The sequence below is a fragment of the Lycium ferocissimum genome, chromosome 7, assembly GCF_029784015.1.
Source record: "Lycium ferocissimum isolate CSIRO_LF1 chromosome 7, AGI_CSIRO_Lferr_CH_V1, whole genome shotgun sequence".
NCBI lineage: Eukaryota > Viridiplantae > Streptophyta > Magnoliopsida > Solanales > Solanaceae > Lycium > Lycium ferocissimum.
In genome coordinates this window covers 26,978,051-26,992,896 of record NC_081348.1, presented here as the reverse complement: position 1 = coordinate 26,992,896, position 14,846 = coordinate 26,978,051, and the positions used below count along the sequence as shown (strand labels likewise).

The following is a 14,846-nucleotide window of genomic DNA, read 5'->3' as shown; positions in this document are numbered from 1 at the left end:
AGCCAAAAAAATTTCCTCCAACAAAAAAATTATTCTGACTTTTTACTTTTTTTTTGACAACTTAAAATTCTAGAAAGAAAAAGAAATAAATCTTTATTAAAAAAAAAAAATACCGGAAAATATTGTATAAGGGAGTTATTGTTCCCATTCTAGAATATTATTTTTCAATCCTTAAATATTAGGCGGTAAAGGGGGATTCACTCTTTTTTAACTCATTGAAAAAAACATTTAAATTGCCAAAGGAAAACGACAAATGAGATACAAGTTGCCCGTACACTGAATGCTATATAAATTTCTGATCAAATAGTAACATAGAAATTAATACATAGCAAAAAAAAAAAAAAAAAAAAAGGTACAAACATTTCATTCATGACCATTTGACCAATAATTGATAGCAGTAGTATTTTCTAAAGTTGGCCAATTGGCAACATGATTTCATAATTTTCATTGAAGTAACCTTTTGACTGAATATAGGGATGAAAGGTCATTATAGTTGGAACTTTGGGTTAGGCCCAAAGTAATTAATTATAGCATAGGCCATACACAGCCTGTATGGGCAAAAATCATGGGCCAATGTAGTGGGCCCAAAGCCCCTTAACCTTACGTTTTGGTACTCATGATATTGTACAAAATCGTACGTTTTCAATCTTTTTTATTTGATCAGAAAATCTTATTCTATATTTCTATAGCATTTTTTCTGTGTTCATGATCCATCAAGTGGATCTCCTTTGTTTCTACTTTTTCGTTGGACATGGATAGTCCTCACACTAATACTCTCGTGTCATCACTTTTATGTAATGTGGTAAATGAGTTTTACACAAGCACATTTGATTTTTTTTTTCTTTGGTTAATTCGGAGTGGTAGAGTAATATTTTTCTTGGTTAATTGAGCTAGAACTCCGATCCCCGAAAAAGCATTTATACTCTAGATAATTGTTAATTATTGAGAGACCGAACAACAACAACATACCAGAGAATGACAATTCGTACTGCAACAACTAAATACTTAATTCATGTACCACTGCAGTTTCAATGTGCAGGTTTGATTGAACAGATAAAAAACACAAGTTCGGTGATGGTCTATTAGTTCATGCTAAGTGTTCATTAACAGAGTGTTTCACTGTTTTGTGGCTAACATTGAAAGTTGAGTGTACTATCAGAAAAGATTAACGAAACGTGTTGTGTGTTTGATATCAGTTTGATAAAAACATCCCGAGGACTTTTTACAAAAAAAGCTTCTGTTTTGGTGGGGCAGTGGTGAATCCTGAATAGATGAAGGGATAGCAAGAACATAAGAAGGTTCTTGGTGAAAAACTGAAAATTATACATTGCACTACATTAATATAGTAATAATAATAAATAAACATAAAAAGTACTAGATTTTTTATATATATATATATATTTTCTACTGACGTATAAATCTCTGTAAAACCAAATATTCAGAGAAAGGTATAGGACATAAAGTAAAAGTGCCAATGTGACTAAAACATAGTTGATCATTGTGATTTATAACAAGCAAAAATCGATCGGACAAATGAAGTTGTTATAGAAAAAAATTGACCATATATTCAAGATTCAAAATCTTAGTAAATCTAATTAATACCCTCAAAGCCTCCGAACGTTCCCAATTTGTTCAAATAAGTAATTTACGTAAGCTTACAAGTCCGTACACTGAGTGTTTTGAGTTGATGAGCTGGGTAGGGTTCAGCTTTTGAGGCCGGAATACTACTAAAATGATGTTACTAATGAGAATTATAGACAGATCTTAGTCATACTAACAGTAAGAAGAGACACATTTTGTCACTATGCGGAATCCAACCGTAATAGGTGATGAGAAGAAACTCCCATGAAAGCTTCCAACAAATCCTTTTGTACGTATTCCTTTTATTGTAAGTTGCAAGTTGCAAAACCAAGAAGATTTTGAAGTAAATGTCTGAAGCTAATGCACGTGTGAGTTGTACCAGTCCTAGTCACAAATTTCAGCACTAGTTTGTATTTTACTATTTGATTGAAACATAGCTAGCTGGTGGGACACAAATCTCAAAGAAACAAATGAAGACCCCTTCTTTAATTGCAGGATTCAGCGTGGACCTTTCCAAGACCTAACAGATTTGAATACCTCCTTCCCCACTCCCACTGTCGGTGACTCCTTAACGCACATTCATATTCTACTTCACCCCTCCCTTGGAATTATTCATAGGGTAAGTAAAACACTTGTGGCTACATTTGTTTTTATGCTAATATATATATATATATATATATATATATATATATATATATATATATATATATATATATATATATTTTTTTAAATAAAAGTAATGTTTGAAGGAACTCGTGTATTACTCGGCTATTTTATTATCGTTATCAAATAACTCTGACCACTAAAGGAAAACGAGAAAAGATTATTTAATGTTGTTTGTTGTTTGGATTTGAACCCTAATCTCGCCTAATTTTCACTTATTTCATGACTCATTAGGAGAGTGCAACTTAAATGTTACTCATTGTACTACGGTTATATTGAAGAATCTTTACTTTTTATCTTAAGTTATATTTATAAATAATCTAACTCACTAGTGATACAATCTGCTTTGGGTTTAGGTCCACACAACCTTAAAACACGTTACTAGGGTTTAAAGCTTGTTTCCTCATATATTCAATATCTCACCGGTGCTTTGTTGATGTAAAATTTGTCTAGGATGTCACATATAGCCCTTTTAGGGATTCGGGGTTCTCGTTGAGGTTTCCCCACCATCATTTTTAAAGATGTGAGATTTGTCTAAATTTATTTGAACACTTGTCCCATCATTGCCCAAGTTTGCACATGGAGTGACTCTGATATCGTATGTAATAACTAATTCACTAGTGATATTGTCTGTTTTGGGCCTAGGTCTGCATAACTTTAAAACGCGTCACTAAGATCTAAAATTTGTTTCCTTGTGTACCCAATATCTTTTCCCGTATTTTGTAGATGTGTTATTTGCTTAAGGTGTGACAATTAATTGCAGATGTTAAATGTGGATTGACTTCAAAACATAAATATACTTCACAAGGTCAATGACCTTGTCCACCCGCAGTAAAAAGGTACTACTAGTATAATATTGGTTTGTGGATTAATAGTTTGACTTGTAGCATTGAGAGATTCAAGAACATACAGCTTGCAGTGATAGTTCTAGATAGAGGGCAAAATAGGAGCATATAATATAAGAAAATATGCATATGACAATATAATATGTGATCTAACAATAAATTAAAGCAGAAAACTAGCTGGTGTGTCTCGACTTTGCCTTTACAATGAGGAGGCAAATATCTTGTAATTTGATATTCTCCCTCCTTTCCTACTCACCTTCCAAGTGCCACCAAAAGTTGTTTTTTCACTTTATAAAATTCTCTTTACTACTATAACACTGCCAAATCCCCCCACCAAACTCTTAAATTTCCCTCCCTTATATAAATAATTCCTTTTCCTTTCCCATAACCATTCATTCATTTCCCAAGGGAAAAAAAAAAAAAAAAAAAAATTAGAAAACCTAAAACCCTCCCTTTCAAATTCCTCTGCTTTTCCCCTGACTAAACTCAAAATCAAGAAATGGCCTTAGCTACTACAAACTCCAACATATCACCAAGAAAACTAAGGGATGATCTTTATTTTTACTCTTATCAACAAGACTCAAACATCCCATTAGTGATCTCAGTTCTTGCTTCTCTAATTGAGAGGAATTTGGCTAGGAATGAAAGAATAGCGAAAAGTTGTACATGGGCATTGTCTAAAAATGTAAGAACAAGAGTATTTGATTGCCATGAAACACCAGACATGACAATACAATCTTATTTAGAGAGAATTTTTAGGTACACAAGAGCTGGACCATCAGTCTATGTGGTTGCTTATGTATATATTGATAGATTCTGTCAACTCTATCCTGAGTTCAGAATTAGTCAAAGAAATGTACATAGGCTTCTCATTACTACTATCATGGTTGCTTCCAAGTATGTTGAAGACATGTAAGTTACTTTTCTTTAATTTTCAGCCCACTTTTTGGTTTTGCTTCAATTTGAAGTCATTATATTATAAATGTCATAAAAGAATAGACTAGTCAAGGTTGCAAACTGAAGTAAGTAACCTTTATTGGTGACTTTTGCTTTCTTCCCTAAAAAAATTTTAGACAGATAATTATTCTATTGAGTACTTTTTACTACTTTATTTTCCCCTTTTCTTCATAATTGTTGCTTGCTTTCAAAAAATAGAATCAAGAAAATCCTCTGGTTTTCCTTTCTTTCTTAAACTCCCCTTCTTTATTAGTTTGAAGAGAAGTTAATTTCAAGTTCTTGTAAATAATGCAATTTAGCTAATATATTTTTATTACTTTCCACAGGAACTATAGGAATTCTTATTTTGCAAGAGTGGGAGGATTGACAACAAATGAAATGAATAAGTTGGAGATGGAATTTTTGTTCTTGATGGGGTTCAAGTTTCATGTGAATGTGAGTGTTTTTGAGAGCTATTGTTGCCACTTGGAAAGGGAAGTGAGCATTGGAGGAGGCTATGAAATTGAGAGGACATTAAGGTGTGCTGAGGAAATCAAATCAAAACAAATAGAAGAAAGAAGTTGTACCCAGATCACTAGAGTTTTGTTGTAACTCAATTGTCACAATGGAAGTTTTTCAATTACAAATTGTAAATACTATGTAAAGGAGTTTTGAAATTTTTGCTATGTAACAAAAGCATAGTAGAAGTTCTCAGATGTGACAAGTTTTGTTGTTGCTTTCTGCAGTGAAAAGATAGTTACTTCAAAATTGATTAATGAAGTATTGTATAACTATTTGCTTGATTTGAACCAGTACACATTAATCATTCATGGTCAGTAAGTTAAGTGTTACAATACAACTTCATAACTTTTACAGTTTACTAAAAGAAGATCAAGTTAAAATTTATATACAAATTGTACCTATGTTATAGAAGACTGAAAGAAAAAAAGTTCAACAAATATGCTGGAGATTGATGGAATTGCCTATAATAGCCAAAAAATTATTGATAGAACAGAAAACAGAAGCAATGACACCACTCAAATAAGAAAAGTGTAGCGTCAAGCAGCCCCGACTCAGCTCTAGCTCTAGAGAACTTCGTAGAGCAGGAGAATGCTTAGGTTCGTCTAACATCTATTTGAGAAAGCAGTGATAGAGCATGCGAAAAAGGCAAAAAAATAATCCAGTCGAATCAGTTAATCTTAATTTATGAAATTGACTTGGTTTGTTCTCCTCGTGAGTGTTCAGTTTACCAATCTGTCCGAGCTCGAGTCAGGCTACTATCACCATCCCATTTGATGAACTCAAGGATCCAATCACCAAGAAAAGACCGGGCTACTGAATAGGGTTAAAATAATTTACCCAGGTATGGAATAAAGGGAAAGAGGAGCCAACAATCGTTAGAAATGCGCAATCACCTAATTATAGATTGGATAAATTGCTTCAGCTAAGATGTTTTATACTCTGTTTGTGGATCTTAATTCGTAACTACAGATTGATCCTTCAAGATGATGTACATAATAAGGATGATAATCAAGCAAGAAACGAGATCTCTTTAGTTTAGTAGCATGAAATTACGTTGGAGATTGTAATAAATTAGATTTGCACGAGAAACATCAGACATGAGAGAAATTAAACTTGTCAACTCTTTTGACTGGCAGCAAATTTGTGACTTAAGGGCCTGTTTGGAAAGCCACCTGGTAATTGGAATTGGTGTAATTACTAGGGTAGTAATTACACAGTAATGTAATTACAACGACCTGTTTGTTTGTCATAACGTAATTACAGTATAATTACAAACGTGTTGTTTGGTTGCACAAGTGTAATTACACAGTTAGTTTAATTTAAACATAAAATTTAATTACAAAAAATTTAAAATTAATATTTAAAAATATTTGCCTTTATAAATGATATTAAATTAGTTATTTAATAACACATGGATTCTTTAAAATATATTAATTAATAATCATATAATTGTAACTAATATTGTAAAAAATAATTGATATATATTTTCAAATTAATAATATTTAATTTTAATTAATTATAAAACTTAAAAAGAAGACATTTTTTGTGAGAACGTCATGGGTTAGATGTTTGACAAAAAAAAAATATTTATAAATATAATGCCATAACATTATTCAAATGTTTAACACAAAAAACCATCAAATGTAAGTGAAAAACAAACAAAGATGCAATGTGAAATAACAAGCCAATAGTACTAAAGCAAATAACTTAAAATTGAAAATATAACCTAAATTCAAAATTCAAAAGAAAAAGTTTAACATAATATGCTTATGTCAAATTCCATCGTTACATGTAAGTTCCAACGTAACTTAAGTAAATAATTCAAAAGAAAGGGAAAATATAAGGCTATAACCTCTTTCACAACGAAACTCTACTTTAATAACGTCACTTGTTATATGCCCAAGTTTGTTAATGACTCATTCTTTCCAATATTAAGAGGTGTAGTTTCAAAAATTATAATAATAACACGGTTATGCTAAATGCATAAAATAAAAAAAACAAAAAAAACACACGAGCAATTATATGGAACCACAAGTAAAGATTGGGAATGAGACGAAAGGAAATGAAGAATAAATAATATAAAAAGAAAAATACATTTTAAAAATTTTAAAAATAAAAATAAAAATAAAAAAGAAATTAAAATAATAGAAATCAAATAAATTAAAATAAAAAGAAATTAAAATAATAGAAATAAAAAAAATTAAAATAAAACAAGTAAGAAACAAACTAAAGTAACTTTGTAATTACATGATATAATTACACCCAATTCTCAACCCCCCCCCCCCCGAGAATTGGAGAGTGTAATTACACCCTCTGAATTACACCCAATTCCACCTAACTGTGTAATTGCTTGGTCAAACAAACATGTTAAACTGTGTAATTACAACTAATTCTAATTACCTGGGTGGCTTTCCAAACAGGCCCTAAGTGAAATGAACATGATCGTGAAATCTAAAACAGTGAGTCAAAAGGAGCTTAATTTTAGACAGCAATAATTTACAAAAGCATAGGGTGAAGACCATGTAATTCGTACTAACTAATTATAGCACATGATTGCAATTCCTTTGCCTTTGATTTGCAATTAATTTTATATTAAAATCCAATGATGGTATGTAGCAATAAAGACAATTAAAGTGGTCATTTGAGAAATGTTAGAACATAAAAAACAAAAAAGACCTACAGTATAACAGCATCTAATTATAGGAGATCTGATCACAAATCATAATGTCATGCCAACAGAAAACAAATGTTAGCGTCAATGGAGAAGAATTAGGACTGTGCAAATTATTGCTACTAATGTTTGTTTATTTTAAGTAAAAGAAAGCTCTGTTTTTGGTGAAGGTTCAACTAATCAAGGGATTACGATATATCTCATAAATGGATTTGTTCAATTTCCTAATCAAGATTCAATGTCTCTCTCTTTTTTCCATTATTATAATTGTTCCAAAGGCTGGAGTTTTCTCTTTCTTGTATGATTATTATCCGATGCCTCAGGCTCAACAGTATTAATGTCTTTTTAGTAGCCTTATATTATTATTTTACCTCGTATTGAAAGTAGAGGTCATCTTAATAGTATTATTACTAACTTTTTATATATACAGGGAAGAAAAATAGGTGATAATTATGCTTCCCTCCAATTTTTTATAGAAGATCAAACTCTTTCAAGGTTGATCTAGAGTACAATGTATGAGTTTTGGGGAACTCAATAACTTTTGGTCAGACCCTATATATATATTAAGAAATTCACAAACAACTTATAAATATATGAATATAAACTCAATTATTATTACATATTCATGTAAGGCTCGAATGCATAAACTTCATATTCTGAATTCACCTATAACTCTTCCTCCTCCATCTAATTTTATGCTATATTAGTTTTCCCCCATCCTATCTTAAAGAAATCGGATGGCAATCTTCTAAATGCAATGTCAATATTGTGCTCTCATTAAGTATAAATCAACTTCTTCCTTAGTTTTATCTTTCAAATAAGTACTTTATTCTATTTATTTTTTCGTGTCACATTGTTTTTTTGGTTTGTTTAGTCATATACAAATCTCATGATATATTTAAAATTATAAGTTTCGAAAATGCTTTTGATATGCATCGAGATCCTCCTTCTTTCTTAGTAAACGTTTTGTCAACATCTCCATGCAAAATGAAAGGAGAATGAAGTTGATTTTCCACCAACTGATATACACAGAGTGTGGAAAGGGATCTGATATCTCATTGTCACACTCATTCAGTAAAGCTATGAATAGACAGGACCTTTCTTTTCATCAAGAAGATCATTGTAGGATTAATTTCTTTTTTTTATGTTATCTTAACTGATAATCTAAGTTACCACTAAAGTATGTGGTGCAGCGGATGAGGCTGCTCCTTCCTTAACCAGAGGTCTTAGGTTCGAGTCCTCAGTATGAAAAAATCTTTAGTAGGGAGCGCTTTCCCCCAAATGGGACCTACGCGGCTGTTACATCTTGAAAATTTCGTGTCATTTGCATTATGAGTAAACTAGCACAAGCCTAAAGTGCATATGAAGCCCTTATAAGGTTAAGGATGTTATCTAATAATTCCAAGTATGTGCCTTAAGGTTTCGGAGTCATACATAGCGATGGAATTAAGTTCGTTGGAGAATTGGAGTTTGAGCCATGTTTTGGGAAGGTTTCATATAATTTGAGTTATATATTGCTGAGCATTGCCTTGAGGGGGGAGATATAGGCCCCTTAGATGGTTAATGAAGTTTATACAAGTGCCAAGAAGGTTCCATAAGGATTGGAGATCAAACGAATCGAAAAGAACACTTTTCGTCGGAAATCGGAGTTTGTGGACCAGTTTACTATCGCCAACTGAGTTTGCTGTGCAGCAAACTGGCCGCAAACTCACCAAATCAGTTGGCCTCACTGCCCAGCCTCCTCCTTAAGGGTAGGAGGGGAGATGCGGCCGCATATCCACTATGCTAGGCCGTATCTCCACCGCAAATTGGTGCGGGGGTGCAACTTTGCCACCTTTTTAAATCCCAAAGGATCCCATTTTCATTCCAACCTTTCACATTTATTTCCCCACACTTCTAGAGAGTTCTTGAGAGTTCTTGAAGGTTCCATAACACTCCAAACCTTTCCATATCATCAAGAGAGAAGATCAACATCAACACCCAAAGAGAGTCCATGGAAGGTGATTGTTCTTGCTTCTCTTCAAAGTTGTGATAAACTTGGTCTTGAAAGGAGTTGGGGAAGGTGAAGTTATTTTATAATAAGGTATGATATTCCTATTATTTACATGATTGAGCTGAGATAAGGGTTTAGTGACCCTTGGAAAGGAAAAGAATTAAAGTGGAGAAATCATAAATGTTGAAGTGAAGAAAATGACCATGATATGAACTTAAAAAGGGGATTTTTGGGTGAATTTAAGATTGAATTGAATGTAACTTCTTGAATATGGTATTATGAATGTTATTATTGTCACTTGGGAGTTGTTTGTGATATAGTGAAAGTTGATAAAATAGGGGAAATGCTGCCCAAATTTCGTTAGTTTGTTAATGGCACTAGTTTGAACTTAGAAGTGTTTTCAAGATTTAACCTTGGTATGAATCCTCTTGAATGTAGATTTTTCGGACTTTGGAGAAGAACGTTAAGTTGTTAGGAAGACGTAAATGTATGTAAGGCTAACCCTTCTTTCTAAAGGCATGATTTCCTTGTTTTGAACCTATACGTGATATCCATGATATTCCTACTCCTATAAATGCTATAAGCTCATAATTCTCGAGATTCTCTTGATATTGTAGACAATGTTCTTGTGATGATAATGATAACGATTATGATGATGAGTTCAATTCTAGAGGTTCCATCTAAGATATTCACGATGTCCTAATCCTAGAGATGCTAGAAGTTCATAACTTCCAATATTCTTGAAATACTTTTAGTGAAAGCTTTTCATAGTGATGACGATAATGATGATAATGGTGATGGTGATTCAATAATAGAAATGGGGGGTTTACCGACTTTATGTCACCCGATAGTGTTGTAATGTTTCTCTCGGATACTTAGGTATGTCATAAATGTATGAAGCTATGTTGTGACACTGAGCCTATATGGCCAGGTATGATATTTATTGCGCGCACACCACTACAGTTGGGTACGAACAACACCGAGCCTTGTTATGGCCAGGTATGGATGACACCGAACCTATATGGTCGGGTATGATATCATTATAAGTATATGTATGAAATGTTTTCTTCAAAGGAAGATTAAGTAAGCATAATGAATGTCTTAAGAGGTATAAATGATTCATTTATATTATGTTATTCTTCATATTTTTATCATGTTATTATTTATGCCTTACATACTCAGTACATTATTCGTACTGACGTCCTTTTATTTATGGACTGTGTTCGTGCCCGCAGGTAGACAGGAGACAAACCCGGACCAGAAGCCGCTTCTTCCCGGTGATTGCATAGAGGTGCTCCATTTGATCCGGAGCCAAAATAGTTGGTATTATTCTTTCGATGTACATATATATATGGGCATAACGGGGTCCTGTCCTGTCGTTATGATTTTATGTACTCTTTTTAGAGGCTCATAGACAGTTGTTAACAGTTAGGTGTCTCATAGCCTTATCGGCTCATATTTTGTATATCATTCTGATAGTCTTGCCGGCTTGTGTATATATAGGCATAGTTGATGGTGTTTATAAAAAATGGCGCCTTAGTCCATTGGAAATTGTGTTATTGATGCATGGAAATTATGAGTTAGTCATGTGGCTCACCTAGACATGATTATGAAAGTATGATGATAGGTGCTCGACAGGTTAGCTTTGGGTGCCCGTCATGGCCCTCCGGTTGGGTCGTGACAGCGGCGCGAATCCGGATATAATCGAGCTTCAATTCGGGTACCGATCGAACACCGGGTGAGAAAAAAAAAACATAATAATCTTAATTTTCATGGATGATACTTAAGTAGTTAGTTATACATACCAAAATGTTAATCAAGATACTGATATCAGATCTTCCAATGACAAAGACCTATCCTTTTTAAAACCCCTAATACATATATTGACAAACATAGAAAGTTAGGCCCCTCTGCCGGGGGCAGAACTAGAGGACGCTAAAAATTGAGGCCTCTTTGTAGGGACGAACTTAGGAGCACAAGTATTCATTCTAACCCTTTTTAAAAAAAATAAAAAATTACACTGTATATGTAAGATTAAATTATTTTTCTGTATACATAATAGATGTTGAATCGATTTAACTTCCTTGTGCATATTTACTTTTTAATTGTTTGAATCCATTTAGTCAAAATCTTAGCCCCGTTACTGTTCTGCCTCTAAATTTTCTCTTTTTGGAACAGCCTAACAACCAACAAGCTTACATGATCTTTAGATTAGACCGTTCACTAGGATTTGCGTAATTGAAATCTTTCAAGAATTAGAGTGGATATAAATACTACAACGGATGAGTCCATTACTAAAAAACGAACATATACCATTACACGGAATTAACTCTCCGTAGATTCGACTTTGAATATAAATCTCCTTTGCATATATGTCTGGCATATGCAATATTTCTCTTAAGCGATGTTAACATTTGAAAAAGTAAATATATGAATAAATTACTATAGTATGAATGGATAAGTACCGATAATACCGCTGGGAGCAATGGGTATATCCGCCCTATAAATATAATAAAGCCGTATGAATGGATAAGTACTAGAAAAAACGAGCTTACATAAGTGGACCTTTACCTATGCAGCTGGACTAATGACCTGATCAGCAAATTTTCAAACCTATTAATATATGGATCAATGTGTTTGACGATAAAATTCGCGTCGAGAAAATAATAATCAAGACAGGAAAATATCGCAACAACTTTTGTATTTGATTTCAGAATATGAGTGTTACAATCTCTATGATTCCTCTGATTCGCCTTTTCTATAGTAAATTCAAGGGCTTTTGAGCTTGATCTTGATGGATTTAATTTTGACTTGTACTTGAATTCAAGGGCTTTTGAGCTTGGTCTTGAATCTTCGTCTGGATCTCTAGAACTTCTAGAGAAATACTTGAGTGCTTGAATGCTTTAAAACAGAGAAATCGCGGTGTTTGATCCACGAGCTCTCCCTGGCTTCTTGTTAGAATTTCTGTCCCTTTTCTGAATTATGAGACCCCTATTTATAGTTGTAGGATGGAGGAGTTGTGATAAGGACAGACTTCTTTCGACCAATCAGAATTAAGCTGACATGCCGATATTTGATTGGCCGGAACATGTTACTTGTACACATGGTGCATATTCATTGGCCTTTGATTTGACTAGGCATGCTGCATCATTTTGACACGTAGCATGACCCTATAAAGCCTTTATTTGACTCGCGCGCCACGTCATTTCGACACGCGACACCACTCGCCCGTGGAAGATGACATCTTGGGCTTAGCAAAGTGAACTCATTATTTATAGCCCAAATTAATGGACTAGCCCAATGCATTTGAACTCCTCAACTTAAATCCATATTTATTGGACCTAAATAATTAACTCAATTATATTAGCCCATAATTTAATTATTTGGACTAATATATTTTGAATATAATCCGAATTTCTTGTATGGATTTAAAATTAATAAAATTTCGCTATCCACACAACGTTACACCTGTCATCAAATGAAATGAGAGGGCATACACTAATTCCTTTTAAAAAGATTTAAATATACTAATGATATTCGTCTTCACAACTGATTGGAATGAGTTTGGCGATTGTTGTTTGATACAAATACAACATGGTATCCATCTCCCGACCACTAATTAGTTCATGTCTTAACTCTTATGTACACTTAAACAGTTTCAACTTTCTATTTTATTCCAAAACCAACTCAGCTTGTCACCCTTCTCTGCTCACCTAATTGCTATATTTGTTTAGGTTAATTGTGATTCAATACTAATTCTCTTTTGGCAGTTAGCATGCAAAATATGCTCTTGAATTCTAAAGAATAAATATTTAAGCTTGACTAAGTGTGAGGAAACTTCTAAGTAGCTTCAAGATTTTGTCTTTTCTGAAATAAAAGGAGAGCTAAAGGAGATTTCGAAGTCTGGTATGTTTTCTCCATTTTGTTGTTAACTTGTGGAGTTGTGGGAAGAAGACTAGGAAAACAATTGAAAAGGATTTGTCTTTTGATGTTCTGGAATTGGCATAATTTATTAAATTAATTAATCATATTCGATACATTCGTGCTAGAAAATGCCTACACAAAACTTCTTTTTTTTTTTTTTGTCTTTTCCTGTGAAATTTCTCCTAGTTTTGCAACATGGACCTGAAACGAACCTCTAAATTGCTTTCTTTTGGACATGTTCATATAGTTTGTTAGTTCATGCTGTTGATACTTTTAAGTGAACCCACAAATGAATACTAAAATTAAAAGATCGCTTGAGTCATAGACTAATTATGCAGGGATAGTTCACACAATGTGACACAAAAAAAGCACAAATACAATTAATGAAATTTAAGCAAGATTACGGTTGCTGTCGGAATCCTCTGGTTCACGTCTCTCCTCATTGGCCCGAACACATTTTATTTTCAAATTAATACCCAAAAGGAATTATAGTTGAACTTTTACACTATCAGCTTAATTTGATTGATCGCAGTACTCTAAGTTATTACTCTATTTTCCATGTTATCATATCAACCTTACAATAAATAGTTACCGGGTCAACTTAACAAGATGATGTAAAAGTTCCATACCATCAATGCACACAACTTAAAACTCCAAAATGATTTGTAGTTCTAGACTAGAATATTTGCAAGTAACCATCCCAAAGCCACAATCGTTGACCAACTCCTTGGACCAACTAAACATTTTGGGTCTATGCCTTCAGCCTATGATCAGAGATTTAGTGGCCCATAACTGTGAATCAATTTGGCCCAACTACTTGGGCTAGAAGAACACGAGCATAGAGTTGACCCCTTCTGTTACTCTTCTAGGGACCATTTAATTGTGCATAGTTAATGAGATAATTACGGCACGTACCATTTGGTGATCTAACTTACCAAATGTGGCCACACTCTTTAATAATTGCCCGTGTAACTCAATCAATGCCCTGCTTGCTTGCTTGCTATTAATCGTCTAGTTTCTCATTCTTTTACAACCGTCGCTTGCCAACTTGTATGCTTTAAACAATGTTGTAATACGTCGTCACACCGACAAGAAAAAGTTTACAGAGAAACAATCACAAAAATAATAAGGCAACTTAACACAAAGATTTATAGTTTGTTTGCTTGTTATATTTATTGTGTAGTTTTGGTGTACGTCTTCTTGCAAACTCTCTTTTCTTTTCCCATTTCCTTTTTCCTCTTTTGGTATAAATTTCTTGATTAGTAAAACAACTATATATTGATCTGCATCCGCGTATTTACTTTGGATAGGTTAGTGATGCCCAGAGCAGCGGTGAAGGTAGCTGTAGTCACCATCACGAACAGCGGATTCCGCTCTTTATGCAGCTGCCCGTAACGTCGTCTTGGTTTTTTGTGTTTATACATGATTATACAAGCATATACATTATATATATCAAGTATATTTAGTGTTTTTATATAGATATATAGAACATTTACATTATGTATACACTGATGATATACTGGGCTACATTAGCTGCAAACTAGATGCGTGAGCCGTATAACTATACATAAAATATACATTATCTATACACCGATGATATATTGGGCTACATCGGCTGCAAACTAGATGCCTAGGCCGTAGATATATGAGTTTTCTCCTCTTGTTAATTCCTTTGGTTTTACATATTAACTAAACTTCTTTTGAACTCAGC

General features: G+C 33.4%; 1 protein-coding gene across 1 annotated transcript; it reads left to right on the top strand.

Annotated features, from left to right (window-relative positions):
- Positions 1-3,307: 3,307 nt before the first annotated feature.
- On the top strand, positions 3,308-4,834 carry LOC132062649 (cyclin-U2-1). Its single transcript, XM_059455181.1, has 2 exons — positions 3,308-4,001; positions 4,373-4,834. Exons 1-2 carry the CDS (start codon positions 3,589-3,591, stop codon positions 4,635-4,637), a joined length of 678 nt encoding a protein of 225 aa, XP_059311164.1. The 5' UTR covers positions 3,308-3,588; the 3' UTR covers positions 4,638-4,834.
- The last annotated feature ends 10,012 nt before the right edge of the window (positions 4,835-14,846 follow it).

What these genes read in the sequence shown, in the direction of transcription:
- LOC132062649 (XM_059455181.1), top strand. Translation starts at nt 3,589, where the DNA reads ATGGCCTTAGCTACTACAAACTCCAACATATCACCAAGAAAACTAAGG. An exon ending in TCCAAGTATGTTGAAGACAT is followed by an intron (nt 4,002 to 4,372) that starts GTAAGTTACTTT and finishes TACTTTCCACAG; the next exon opens with GAACTATAGGAATTCTTATT.